This window comes from Bison bison, unplaced genomic scaffold (assembly GCF_000754665.1).
Source record: "Bison bison bison isolate TAMUID 2011002044 unplaced genomic scaffold, Bison_UMD1.0 scf7180017864295, whole genome shotgun sequence".
NCBI lineage: Eukaryota > Metazoa > Chordata > Mammalia > Artiodactyla > Bovidae > Bison > Bison bison.
Genome location: NW_011494867.1, coordinates 1788994 through 1803062, shown reverse-complemented (window position 1 = coordinate 1803062; position 14069 = coordinate 1788994). Strand labels below are relative to the sequence as shown.

The window sequence follows — 14069 nt, the reverse complement described above, 5'->3', positions numbered from 1 at the left end:
GGGCTATACAATGGTTACAGGGTGGGAAATGCCCACCAGTTGACGGGCACTCCCCTTTCTGGGGAGGAAGCTGGCTGGGCTGGTCTGCAGCGCAGCCAGGGACCTGGGCTGTGGTGGCGGGGCCCCAAGTCTGGCCTGGAGGCCCCCGACTCATCTGGAGTGGGGTGAGGGAGGTGGCCAGGGGAGGCAAGAACCTGGTCAGCTGACTGCTGACAAGTGCTGCAGGGACAGTGCGCGGTCCTGTTCAATGACCGTGATGTCCACATGGGGGTGCAAGCGAGATGTCCCCATTCCCAAAGAAGCAGGACCCCCCCACCGGGGTGAGGACCTGCTCCACAGCCCAGGGAGTACAAGGCACAGGCTCCCCCCACCCAGCACTTTCTGAGGCTCCTGCTGAACCTTCTCAGGGAGATTTGCTCTCAACGTCTGGATCACACTGGTCTTTCCCCAACTCCACCCGTCCAGATTCTTCTGGACGACCATGCAAGAGTGGACTCTCAGGCTTCCCAGGAACCACTCCCACCCCACAGAAGCACTGCTGCTTAGACCCTCTTCCCCCGACCCCTTTCAGTGGGGAGGCGGGGGTTTGTGAAGCCAGCTCAGCAACGTCCTCCCCACTCCAGGCCCCCAGTCACTGGCTCACCATTGAGAGGAGTCAGCAAGCGAGCCCAGCAGGGTCAGTCCGCAGGGTGTTCTGGACAAGATCTGTTCACTTCAAACCACGAGTCTATGCAACTGAGGGGGGAGACGGCAAGGGGGGCGCGTCACTGGCTGAGCAGCTGCTCCTCAGGGCCGGGTCTCCGAGCAGAATTCCTACGTCTCACCCGCGAGGACCCGACACCCACTGTCTACTGGCGGGAAGGAGCAGGGCACTCAGGTGGGTGCTGGCTCAGCCGGAGGCCCCGTGCCATAAGGTGGGGTGGCGTGGGCCTAGGCCCATAGGAAGTGGGGAGAGTGGCCTAGAGAGGGATGAGGCCTCGGAGGCGTGGAGTCCGGGAAGATGGCACAACTACCAGAGAGACGGGGAGTGCGGGGGGGCTGCGAGGGGCGGCCAGGCGACCGTCTCCAAGGCTTGAAGGGCGAGGAAGGCTGGGCAGCGCCCTAAGCGGGCTGTCTCCTGAGGCTCCCTCCCTGGCGGTGACTTCTCAGGAGACCCCACTGCTCTGCCCGGCTGTGGCGGGCAGCCAGCAGCCAGCCCTTCCCAGGAGAAGGTGGCCAGGGGGGGAACTCAGGAGCGCCAGGCAAAGGCCGGCAGTGAAGTCCTGGGGTCATAGAAAGGGGTGTCCGAGCCTGTCTTTTCGAAACAGGAACCAGACTGGCTATTTGCGTAAGTCTCCCCCAGAGCGAGAGTCCTGTCCTCAGTTCTGGTCAGTGCCTGCCGGGACGCTGCCGGCCTGGCGCCGGGCCCGGCTCCCCGGCCCTCACTCGCGCCCTCCCAGCAGCAACCGCATCCGAGTGCGGCCTGTGGCCGGCGGCCCCAGTCAGGCTTCAGGAAAGCCTGCGTCAAGACGCGGCTCTGGGACCCCAAGGGCCGAGAGTAGTGTGGCCACGGGTGGCACGGGGCAGCGTCCCGTCCTGAGTGAGGCATCTTCTTTCCAATTGGAAACAAGACCCAGGCTCGAGCTGGAGCCTGAGGACGAATCTCGGCCCTGTTAACTATGGAGGCGCCAGCCCCACAGGTAGTGAATATTACCGCCCGCGGGGCCTCTGGGGGCGAGGGGCGGGGCCTGGGAGGAGCCTCGAGGGCCCCGATGGGGTGGGGCCTGGGGCCGGGGAGCGGGGCGGGCCAGCCAGCACCTCCCTCCGCGCAGACCCCGCGGCACAGACCAGTCTCTGCACACTGCGGAGCAGGGGGGGCTCAAGGAGACACACAGATACCCAACCTTCCAGGGGGCCAGGGATCCACAGGCTTCCCCGGCTCTGCGCCCTGCACGTCCAGACGTCCCCGCCTGCTGGCCTCTGCCTCGACCCTGTTCAGGGTCCTTGTGACGGCTGGCTCTTTCCTCCCACCACAGGGAAGGAGCCCTCTGGGGTCTGAGTGTGGAAGAGCTGGGCCTGCCAGCTCCCTCATACCTTTTGTGATAAATGCACAGGCAGGGCAGCCTGGCTATCGTGTCCCCCTGAAGCAGCTCCTCCAGGCAGATCACACACTCACCCGCGTCTTTAGTCAGCACGTCATCTGCAGAGAGGGGACAGCGGGAGAGGACGGGGGTCAGTCACCAGCTGGCAGGGGTCTGAGAGCCGGTTGGGACGGCGTGGGCCGCCTGAGTGGGTGAAAGCCCCAGGTGGACCTTGACGTGAAGGTCCTCACTGCAGACACCAGACATGTAAACCACACGCCAACTATCTGAGGACAAAATGGGATTAATCACCAAATACGCAGCCCAGCAGACAGAGGATGAAAATGGAAGGGAGAGGGAGACACAGGGAGCTAGGCAGCACGAGACAAACTGGCTCCCCGGACAGACGTTCCCTCTAAACACACACACACGCCAGGACACTGATTTCTGGCTCGGGGAAAAAAAACGGTGATGAAGAGAGTTGGACTAGGCAAGAATGAGGGAAAAACAGGCACTCTAGCCAATATAAGTGCACGCAGGATTATTCACAACAGCGGGTGGGAAACGTCCACTAGCTGATGGAGAAGTGAACCATCAGTGAACCATGCGTGTGTTGGACCCACGCAGTGGAGTATCACTGAGCCAGGAAAGGTGAAGGGCTGATGGGGGCTGCGACATGGACGCACCTCGACGACATGGTGTGAGTGAAAGAAGCCAGACGCAAAAGGCCACCGGCCGGACGATTCCCTTCATGCGAAATGTCCAGAAGAGGAAAATTTAGAGACAAAAAGTTAGGTCAAGGGGCACTGGAGAGTGAGTGCTTCATGAGTAAAGGATTTTCCTTCTTCTTGTGGTAACATGAGATGTACCCTCCTGATAAAAATGTAAGAGTACAGTACACTACTGCTTATAGGCATCATGTTGCAGAGCGGACCTGGAGACTTATTCATCTTAGGTAACTGAAATTTTCTACCTGTTGAATAGCAGTTGCCTGTTTCGCTCTCCTCTGCCATCCACCCTTTGCTCTCCAGTTCTATGGAGTTGACTGTTGATTCCTTTAGATCCTTCATTTAAGTGGAATCATACAACGAGGTCCTTCTGGGGTGATGAAATGTTTGCAACTAGACAGAGACGGTGGTTGCATAAGGTTGTGAATGTCCTAAATGCTACAACACTGTTACTTGTGTGTTAAACACATTTTAACTCAATTAAATAAGGGAAAATCTTTCGCCACCTCATGCGAAGAGTTGACTCATTGGAAAAGACTCTGATGCTGGGAGGGATTGGGGGCAGGAGGAGAAGGGGACGACAGAGGATGAGATGGCTGGATGGCATCACCGACTCAATGGACGTGAGTCTGAGTGAACTCTGGGAGGTGGTGATGGACAGGGAGGCCTGGCATGCTGTGATTCATGGGGTCGCAAAGAGTCAGACACGACTGAACGATGGAACTGAACTGAACTGGAAAAAAAAAAAAAGACACCTTATGCTCCCACCAGAAAAGAATGAATGGAAGGAAGATGCCCCGGGTGAAGCCGTAAACACAACAGTAGGAGCAGAGCCGGGGGCCAGGCCAACACCCTCTAGGACGTCCCTGTGACATTCTGGGCACTGGTGACTCAAGTGAATAAGCCATGGTCTCAGGACTCAAGAAACTCACAGCCCAGCAGAGGAGGCTGAACAAGACGGAAATGAACAGCACAGGGATTCCTGGAACTCTTAGGACGCACACAGATCCAGATGTGACAAGTGTGGGAGACGTCTGGGAGGGGTGGGGACGGCTCAGGGAGGGGTGTTCCAGGCAAGGGGACAGCATCTGCGCACCTGGGGGGAAGGACACTGCTGCAGAGTCATGGGGCCATGTGGGGAGGAGAGACCAACTTCCTGAGGACAGGCGTGGGACCTGCATTCTGCTGCGGGGCCTGGGCTTTCTCTGGTTCACTGAGGGGCCCTGGAGTCACGCTCTGATCACATCTGGTCTTCTGAAACCACTAAGAGTGACTGGAAGAGCCCTCGGTGGGCAGCCCGCTCCGGAGGCTGACGCAGCACAGCAGGAGAGGGGAACTCAAGGCCAGCGCCAGCACTGGGGGTGGGAGGCTGACACGAACTGGGGCAGCTGGGCAAACTGGGGAGGGGGGGCGGCGGGCGGGCGCTCGTCATGACGGGAGGGAGCCCAGGAGGAGGAGGACGGCTTGGGACGGAACAATGAGCTCAGCGATGGGTGGGAGGTGCTGAGCAGGAATCTCCCCAGGGACACGGCCACAGAAACCTCCCAGAATTCATGCAAGTCCAGATCTGGGGTTTAGAGGAGAGATGTGGGCCACAGCGGGAGGTGGGGGATACAGAGATTAGACAAACCCAGAGAGGGCAGATGACTGAACCAGGTGAACTCTAGTATTTGAAAGGCAGGTGAAAAGAGGCAAAGTCAGCAAAAGGCTACCCTGATGTTCTCAAAACCACAGGAGAAATATCCAGAGGGTGGCTTCTGGATGTGAAAACAGCAGAGCCTGAAGCAGGAGAATTCCTCACTCCTGAAAGATTTTAATTGATTGTGGACACGGCCAGTGATACACACTGAGATTTTATGTGTGTGTGTTCAATAAGCCTCAGGATCTTACAAGCCAGGCAGGACACCTGGTTTTATTCCTGATTGGCAAACAGAGACAAGGCGGCCAGAGAACCAGATACCTTGCTGAAGTCAGAGCGGGCTGGGGACCCTGGGAGCTCAGGGAAGCAGGCAGTGCCCACACGCAGCACAGAGCCCAGGAAGCGGCATCTCCCCACTGCGGAAGGCAGGAGGAGCCCAAATCCGGCAACAGGTCTGAGCGGGTTGAGTAAAACTTCCTGTCCCAATCCCTGGGGCGCTAGGAATCAGGAGCCCCAGGTGTCCCTGGGTGCCCAGCAGCGGCAGGGACATGGCTGAAGCTGAAGTCTGGCCGCCACCCAGATCCTACAGGACTTCTGCTCGCTCGTGCTGGGAGACCGCTGCCAGCTGCCAGGGGACCTTGCCGCCCAAAGGAGAGGACCCCGAACCACGCTGAGGTCACTATGCAGATGGACTCCAGTGCCTCTGGGCTGGGCACCCTGAGGTCCCCAGAGCTCGGGGGCTTGACTGATCCTGGCCAATGAGAACACAGAACCAAGCTGTTCTTTCTCCTCAAGCCCCACAAGCCCCAGCTTCCTGACACTGCATGCAAAGCCAGGGTCTCTGGCCTGGGAGGAAGCATGGAAGTGAGACTGGCCTGAGGGGTGGTGCTGACAGGGCCAACGCTCAGCTCCAAGGCAGACCAGAGAAACAGCCCAGGGTGGCGGGCAGTGCGTCCTGCTGCCGGGGCGAGGGTGGGAGGTGGCGGCGCACTTCTGCCTGTCCCTGACAGCTGCCGTTCATCAGAGGAGCGGCTGAGGAGGAAGAGAAGAGGGAGCCCTCCTTCTCTGGGGCCAGCTGCAGGCCACCAGAGTCCACACAGCCCGCTGAACCCCGAAGACGCTGCACGGTCAGGGCTGCAGCTCAGGCTGAGGGTAGCAGCCAGGACCCCAGCGCTGCTCCTTCCACTTGGCCAACCTGCTCCCGTCCTTCAGAGACCAGGCGACAGTCTCTCCTCTGGAGCTGGAAACCAGCACCCACCTCACAGACGGCTGCGGCCCTCCCTTCGGGTAGGGGGAGGAGCCTGGCTGTGGGGAGCACAGGCCTGACGTCGCCCAGTGGGACTCTGGAGGGGCACGGAGGTGGGTGTGGGCACTGGGGGCTGAACCCACGTCCCCAGGCCTATGGCGGTCACAGCCCTGGCGAGCAGGACAGTGGGAGCCAGAAGGAGAAGCCCCACACACGCCCCAGACAGGCTCCACATGGCCTCACCTCCACGCCAGGTACCCAAGAGCCTGGCACTGCAGCCTACCAGGGACCGGGAAGGTGCAGTGCCACCCACACCAGGCCATGCCAGCTCCCTTCCTGGGGAATCTCCAGGCGAAGGGGAGACTCTGAGTGGAGCGCTCCCCTACCAGCAGCGGTGTCCCACCCCAGCCCCCGGACTGCCAGTGCTGCCCAGGTGGGCTGGGCTTCCATCATGACAAGCAGAGGGGGGTCCTCAGGCCCGAGGGGCTTCCTGTTATAGAGGCTGCCCGGGGGCCCCTCAGTCCCCTCTCCCCAGGGCTCCCTCTCACCCACGCCTCATGCACAGCAAGCCAAGAGCCCGCTCCTGCCCTTCCTCTGCAGGAAGGGCACCTGCACAGACACCCCTAGACAGATCCCAGGGCATCAGACTCAGCCACTCCTAGCATCAGTAATAGCTCCCGGCAGAGCCCCGACTGGCTTGGGCAAACTCCCCAGCCAGGACCTGGCTCCCCAAGGCCCAAGAAAAGGCACTTCCATCACAACCACGGGGTCCCTGAGAGCAGAGACACAGGCCAAACAAGCACCATGGGCATAAGTCTGCTGGTGGCGGGTAAACGAGCAGGAGGCACACCTACTTTGAGGGGAGCCAGAGTCCCTTTCCTTTAAAGAAACCTTGTGTGACATTCAGCATTTAGCTGGAGGCGATGACCTTTGGCAGAGAGGAGAGGTGGGCAGGCAGGACCTAAGAAGCAGGGCATAGGTCTGTGCCCCAGAAGAAAGCTAAGCAGACAGGAGCTTTTAAAGCTGCTCTGACAGCCAACAAGCTCGCTGAATATTGCTGGCAAAAGAGCCTGCCACATGCCAGGCTCTCCCAGAGCCAAGGAGCCCTGTTGGTCGCGGAATCCGGGCCTCCTCGGTCCCAGGACTGTGACCCTTCTGTTCACGGTAGAACCAGGCCCCTCACCTCCAGATTCACTCTACTAGCTGACCAACATGAAGGTCAAAACCTGAGTGTGTGTTCTTGAGGATGCAAGTTGCCCCAGTCTCAGAACCACAGAGAGACACTGAAAAGGGAGAGAAATGACAAGACCCTATCAAGCTGGCCACATGTATCCAAGCAAATGAGTCCCCCGACTCCATTCTGACCCTTGAGGCATCCATTCTGGGTTCAGAGCTGCCCGCAGAGGAGAAGAGAGGACAGGAGAGCCTGTGCTCTGGGGTGCACCCCCACTGCATCACGTCACCCCGACTCATGGGCCCGGTGCCCATGCGGAAGCACCAGCTCCTGGTCTTCACGCTTCTCCTGAGCACTGGGTGAACCAGTTAAACTAGTCTTGCCCTTCCTAAACTGACCTTTTAAAAAAAAAAAATCTGGCAGGCGGCTACTGGAGGCCTTCCAACCCATGGCTCAGGCCAACCCTCATAATAAGAAAAATACTACTTTCTATCAGCCTCATTTAGGAGGTTTCTTTTCCCCCAACTCTTTGGTGGTTAATTTCACCTTATATAACTGCTATCAGTTTCCTAAAAATTTCCCCAATTGGTGCTAGCATCTACAGAAAGGGTGTGTGTGTGTGTGTGTGTGTGTGTAGATGGGGAATCTCCCGGGAGTGACCAGGAATTTCAGTAAATCTTCATAAGAAACAGCACATACCCACTAAGAAAGTCTCAGATCATCCCCTTCCCAGAAAGATTGAGAGTTTTACACCTCACAAATGCCTTAAATCTCTTCTTTTTTTCCTTTTTTGGTAGAAAAGACAGAGTAAGATGATAAGAAGTCATTAGTAAAATACGGCCTAGAGGTCCGAACTGGGATTTTGGTTTAAGGCCCCAAAAGGCCTGTGCCGTATCTCAGAACAGGCCCCAGAGCAGCCCTGGAGACTTGCACTCCATATACAGACCCCAGTGGCAAATGCCTTCCTCATACCTGGAAGGTGTAGGTGTCCTTAGACAAAGACCGCTTGTGTTAACTGTGCCGCAGAGGGGCGAGGCACCTTCTTCGCCTTAAGACAAATTCCACTGATGGGACCAGAAGCAACATGCTGCTCTTTGCCTTGGGTGATTAAGGACTGGCTTTTACAAAAGAGGTCCTCCTGTTCACATTCACACACCCATTCTCTCATGCACACCCTCCCCTCCCCTGCCCCCAAAGAGATGGCTTTTCGACTGTGTGTACGTCAGTCGCTCAACCGTGTCTGACTCTTTGCGACTCTATGGACTGTAGCCCACCGGGCTCTGCTGTCCATGGGATTCTCCAGGCAAGAATTCTGGAGTGGGTTGCCATTTCCTCCTCCTCTTCCCAAAGCAGGGATCGAACCCGGGTCTCCCAGGTTCGATTGCAGGCAGATTCTTTACCATCTGAGCCACCAGGGAAGCTCCCAAGTGAAAGTCACTCCATCGTGTCTAACTCTTTGCAACCCCATGGGTGGTAGCTCACCAGATTCCTCTGTCCATAGAATTCTCCAGGAAAGAATACTGTTCCCCCTTCTCCAGGGTATGTTCCCAACCCAGGGATCGAACCCATGTCTGCCACATCGCAGGTGGCTACTTTACTGTCTGTCTGAGCCACCAGGGAAGGCTTTTCAACTAGAGGAGGCAGACAATGGGAACAGACCAAGAACAGTCACGGCCAGGCCTCCGGCTGGCTGGCTAATCTCTGCTCCCTCTGAGGGGACTCAGTCTGAGTGTGGCTGAGTGAGGCCAGGAGGACATCGAGGGCAACACAGCACACCCGTGCCAAGGCAAGGTACTGGGGCTTGATCCCGAGGAAACAGCAGCCCATGGACAGAGCCTGGTGGGCTTCAGTCCATGGGGTCCCAAAGAGTGGGACACGACTGAAGCGACCGAGCACGCATGCACGTCTTTGCACAGCACGCTAGGCAGGTGTTCACTTTCACTTTGTCCACGGGGTGTCGTGGCGGGGGACTGGGGTTTCATGGAGTCCCCTGATGTACTCATGCTCAGCCCCGAGGTGGCGGGTCAGTTCTTAGTCCCCAAAGGTGTCCACACATCACATCTGTTCTGCCCTGGACAGTCAGGCTTAAGCCGGTCGTGCAAAGCTCGGCCGGGACTCCCCTTCCCCACAGAGAGCTGGCGCTCCCGCAGACCCTCAGCTGTCAGCTGTGTGTGACCAAGGCCTGTCTCCCGACCAGATGCGAGAGGAGCTAAGCGGGTAGCAGGAAGGACGGGGCGCACTAGCCTCCTGAGGGACTCCCGCCCTGTGCCACTCCCCTTACCCTTCCCACTCGGAGGCAGGGTGCAGAAGCTGCCCAGAGGCCACCCCTGCCTCCCGCCCCAGCCAAGCCCTCACCGTTGTAGGAGAGACGAGGTTTGCTCAGACACATTATAAAGTGCATTTCCATCTCATCAGAAGCCACGGACTTGGAGCAAATGGGGCACTTGAAACCTGAAAGAAGAGAGAACAGAATGAAATGTTTTGTTTCCCCAAATCAAGCATATCCATAATAAAGGTAGAAACTCTTGTGTGACTCTGGCCATGTGGGCTCAGAATCAACACAGAGAATGACAGTCTAGATACACCCCACAACTGACTTCTGCATTAAGGCAACCAGCATTTCGTTTCTTTGTTATAGCCTCCAACTCCCATTTTTTTCATGGAGGCTCACCCTTAGCAGAGACATTACTTTGCCGACAAAGGTCTGTCTAGTCAAGGCTATGGTTTTTCCAGTGGTCATGTATGGATGTGAGAGTCAGACCATAAAGAAAGCTGAGCGCTGAAGAATTAATGCTTTTGAACTGTGGTGTTGGAGAAGACTCTTGAGAGTTGCTTGGACTGCAAGGAGATCCAACCAGTCCATCAGGAGATCAGTCCTAGGTGTTCGTTGGAAGGACTGATGCTGAAGCTGAAAATCTAATACTTTGGCTACCTCATGCGAAGAGCTGACTCATTTGAAAAGACCCTGATGCTGGGAAAGATTGAAGGCGGGAGGAGAAGGGGACGACAGAGGATGAGATGGTTGGATGGCATCACCAACTCAATGGACATGAGTCTGGGTGGGATCCGGGAGTTGGTGATGGACAGGGAGGCCTGGCGTGCTGCGGCTCATGGGGTTGCAAAGAGTTGGACACAACTGAGCGACTGAACTAAACTGAACACCCTTGTCATGCCCCTTGCCGAAGCCTACCAGCCATCTCTGGCACCCGACTTGAGTTTTCTTTGCATTCAGATCCTTTCCCAAGGGGGTCTAGTGGGCAGTGGGGACAGGGAGTCATTGAGCGAATCAAGGTGATAGAACAGTCTGTCTTTGAATAACAAAAAGCTAACATCCTTCCGCCTCCGGCCCTCAAACCACTTAGCTAGATTGCCTGGGGAAGGAACCCCTACAGGTGTGGGCACCTCCGCCCCTCAGCCGGAGCACCTTCCCTCCCGCGGCCCCCGCAGCTGTCCTTGGAGAGTGTGCGTGCAGTGGGGTGGCCCTGCAGAGCACTCCCAAATGCCGCACATGCCTTGGCCACATGTCTCCAAGAGTGACAGCTGTTTCACAACCGCAGGCGACTGACCCTGCTGTTTTATTCTCCAGGAAGTTTACTCATTACACACCTGGGGAGTTTCATCAAACTGTATCAGCGCTGGATATTTTGGCGGAGAACCTTTTGAGCTGAACTCCATTATGCATTGATTGCTTTTTTATAAATTATCTTCTGACCGATTTTTACAGATGAGTACAGATTTTTACAGATAAATACAAATCTTTCCAATTTTCCCCATTTTACTTTTATTAAAATTACTTTTCAAAGGGGGAACTCCCTCCCTGGTGCTCCGGTGGCTAAGACTCTTCTTGTGCTCCCAATGCAGGGGGCCTGGATTCCATCTCTGGGTCAGGGAACTAGATCTTGCATGCTGAAAATAAAGATCCCACATGCCTCAATGAAGACTTGGTGCAGCCAAATGAACAAATATTTAAAAACAAAACAAATGGGAAATTCCCTGGTGGTCCAGTGGTTAGGACTCTGCTTTCCCAGGTTTGATCCCTGGTCAGGGAACTAAGATCCCACAGGCTGCACAGTGGAGCAAAAAAAAAAAAAAACCCTACTGTTTTCAAATAGATTACTTCACTTTCATTCTACTAAAAAGACTGAGAAGTCATCTATTTATTTGTCCACATCAAATTTTAAACACCACAGTGTCTCCCTTATGCGACCATAACCCCTACTTTCCCAGTCTGGAGTTTCCAGGTCAAATACAGGACGTCTAAATACTGTTGTGAAGATTTGACCCTTCCGTTAATTTTCAGCCTAAATGTCCACACACAGTTTCACTGGACGCAGGAGCAGTATCTACCATGAGGAGAGGGTTCAAGGCAAAGAGGAGCTCACAGCTTCCTCAGTGTCCTTCCTGAGGGGGCTCGCTCACTCTGCGGGGCAGCCCCTGACCTGGACAGCTGGCAGTGCTGAGACAAGAAGCGGGCCGGCTCCCGGGCAGGGCACAAACCCGTGGCATGAAGTCTTCTCCAAACCCTCCTCTCTTCAGGGACAGGGCTCTGAGCTCCAGAACCAGACAGAACACCCACAGTCCGGCCTGCTCCGGGCAAAGCGGACCTCAGACTCTGCGGCACCGACCCCACTCCCCCAGCCCCTTCCCTCAGAGATACTCAGCGTCTATGTGCGTTGGCTAAAAAGTCCTGGAAGTGCTGTCATCTCAAGGACTCTGGCTGAGCTTTGAGAAAGGGCTGTATTTTCTGATCTCTGGGTGGTTGTGAATCCATCAAAGACAAAACCAGAACACAGAAAAGAAACATGAGCAGGGAGGGTCCACCCCGCGTCCCAGCACAGGTGAGTCTGGCACAGTGAGAATGCTCTTCTAACCTCGTCCTTCTGTCTCCCTGAATCTGCCTCAGGCCTGTGTCCTGCAAATTCACCAATACTCATACTCAATAACATTCCACAGAATGACCAGCCACTGAGAGAGCAGTTGTTCACCCTTCCTTCTCACTCAAAAGACCAAGGTTTTGCAACACTTTAAGTGACTACAAGATGCTTTCACTTTAAACTGGCGAAGTTTAGGACCCTGCCTGCAGGCTGAGGTCGCAGGGCTGAGGGGAGCCCAGGATGGACCTGACAGGTCCTCAGATACCACGTCCTGATGTGGCCACTGGGAGGTGGTAAAGTGACTTCTCACTAAAGAAAAACCCTTCACCTTGTACATTACTCACATCTCTGATTACTTAGAACAGTCATAGTTGTTACAATGGCATCATTCAAACCTTTGCACCCCACTGTGATTCCCTGAGTATAGGAGAAGGGTCAAGTTACAGCTACGATGCTGCGAGAAAGGGACACCCGGCAAGAAAGGTCTAGGAGGAAACGTCACTAGACATTTATGTCCTAGGAAAAAACAAGCTGAGATTCACACGTTTAGGCCGATCCTCTCATCGTACAGATAAAGAAAGAGACCCTGGGAGGCCAAGAGCCAAACAACTGAGGGGCTGAGCTGAGACCAGAATCAGATTTCTTAGCTCCCAACCTAAAGTCCTCGCCGTTGGAGAAGAAAGAGTTGACTGTGGGTGTGATACTGTGATTTCTAATCAGAAGTATACATTTGGCCTTTGTCCTGTTTCTGGCACAGACCTAAACTAAAACCCTTGGAATCCACTAACGAAAGGCCAACAGCATCTGGTCTTTTGTCATCACTTCCTGAAACAGCTCCAGAACCAAAGGTGAAAGAGTTAAAGGGCTGTTTATCCATAGCCATCCCCTTTGAACTGCACCACAGTCCACGTACATAAGGTGACTTTCGGAAAGTCCCTAGATGATAACCCAAGGATGGGGTCCAGTTGCCGAGAGAACCAACCATGTGATTAGAAGACTGGAACTTCCAGCCCCACCCCTGACCTAGAGGCTGGATCAGTCACCAGGGATTTAATCGATCATGCCTATGTGATGAAATCCCCATTAAACCCCCAAGGAGAGGGTCTGAGAGCTCTCTGGCTGGAGGTCTGAGGAGAGCGGTGTGCCTGGAGCCAGTGTGGCTCTGCGTTTCTTCCCCCGACCTGACCCTGTGCACCTCTCTCCCTGGGCTGTTCCTGAGTTACATCTTTGCATAATAAACCGTTGGTCTAGTGAGTGAAATGTTTCTGAGGTCTGGGAGAGGAACGGGGCATGGGAACCTCCAATTAACAGGCAGCTGGACAGAAGAGGAGGTGACAACCCAGGCTTGTGACTGGCCTTGGAAGTGGGGGCCGTCCTTGGGGGCTGAGCCTGTGGGATCGGATGCCATCTCCAGGTAGATACCCTCAGAATTAAGTTAATTGCTTGGTGGTGTTGGGAAACACACCTCAGAACGGAGTTTTCAAAAAGAGGTGGGCTGGGAAATACTAGGTCTTGGAGGAAGCGCCACTATAGTAGGAAAGACCTATATTCTAATGAAAGCAGGGTCAGTACCATTTCCATCACTTACCTCTGCGTTTGTGTGTGTGTGTGTGTGTGTGTGTAAGGCTAAAAAAAAAACAAAAACAAAAAACCTCAGGGTCTGTTGTCATGTGAGTGGGGAAGGCCAAGATGACCCGGGTTTTCCAGCCTCAAGACCTTGGCAAGTTATCTACTCTCCCTGGACCTCAGTTCCTCATCTGAAAAAGAGAGACATCTACTTCCCTTTGGAGGATCAAATAAGAAATCTGGAAGCGGGCTAAGATGACGCTGAACAAAGGCATACCACCAGCAAGCCAGGCAGTGCGTAACGGGGAAGGGGGGGGTGTGGTGAGGGATGGGGAGACGGACCAGCGGGGCACCTTGGCCGTAACGGGGAAGGGGCGGGGGCGGTGAGGAATGGGGAGACGGACCAGCGGGGCACCTTGGCCACAGGTCATGCAAAAGTGTGCTGGGGCTGACCATGGCCATCTCTGCTGGGCCCCTCTCTTCAGAGCACAGGACTCTGGAGCACTGTGAATGGCGCTTCCTGTACAGCCGACAGGGAACTGTACCCACCAGGTCCCTAACCTCTAAGGCACCCACTCATGCAGGTGATCATCAACCGCATTTTCGCTGATCTGGGCAGCTTTACAGGTCTTCTCATTTGCTGGGAATATGAGGCGGATCAGCATTAACGTTAACTCTATTTTGTAGAAGAGGACACCAGGGTAGGTCACCTGCCCAAGGCAATGCAGCCAGAGGGTCAGGGCTGGAACCCAATAGCCAGGGAGTCTCGCCTCCCAGCAAGC

General features: G+C 55.4%; 1 protein-coding gene across 1 annotated transcript in view; it reads right to left on the bottom strand.

Moving 5' to 3' along the window:
• ZNRF1 (zinc and ring finger 1, E3 ubiquitin protein ligase) overlaps positions 1 to 14069 on the bottom strand; it is a gene marked incomplete at its 5' end in the record, with an annotated part of 87466 nt that overhangs the window by 1612 nt on the left and 71785 nt on the right. Inside the window, 3 exons of the mRNA XM_010850853.1 lie at positions 644 to 735; positions 2074 to 2179; positions 9203 to 9298. Coding sequence (XP_010849155.1) covers positions 678 to 735; positions 2074 to 2179; positions 9203 to 9298 — 260 coding nt within the window. The remainder of the gene's footprint in view (positions 1 to 643; positions 736 to 2073; positions 2180 to 9202; positions 9299 to 14069) is intronic.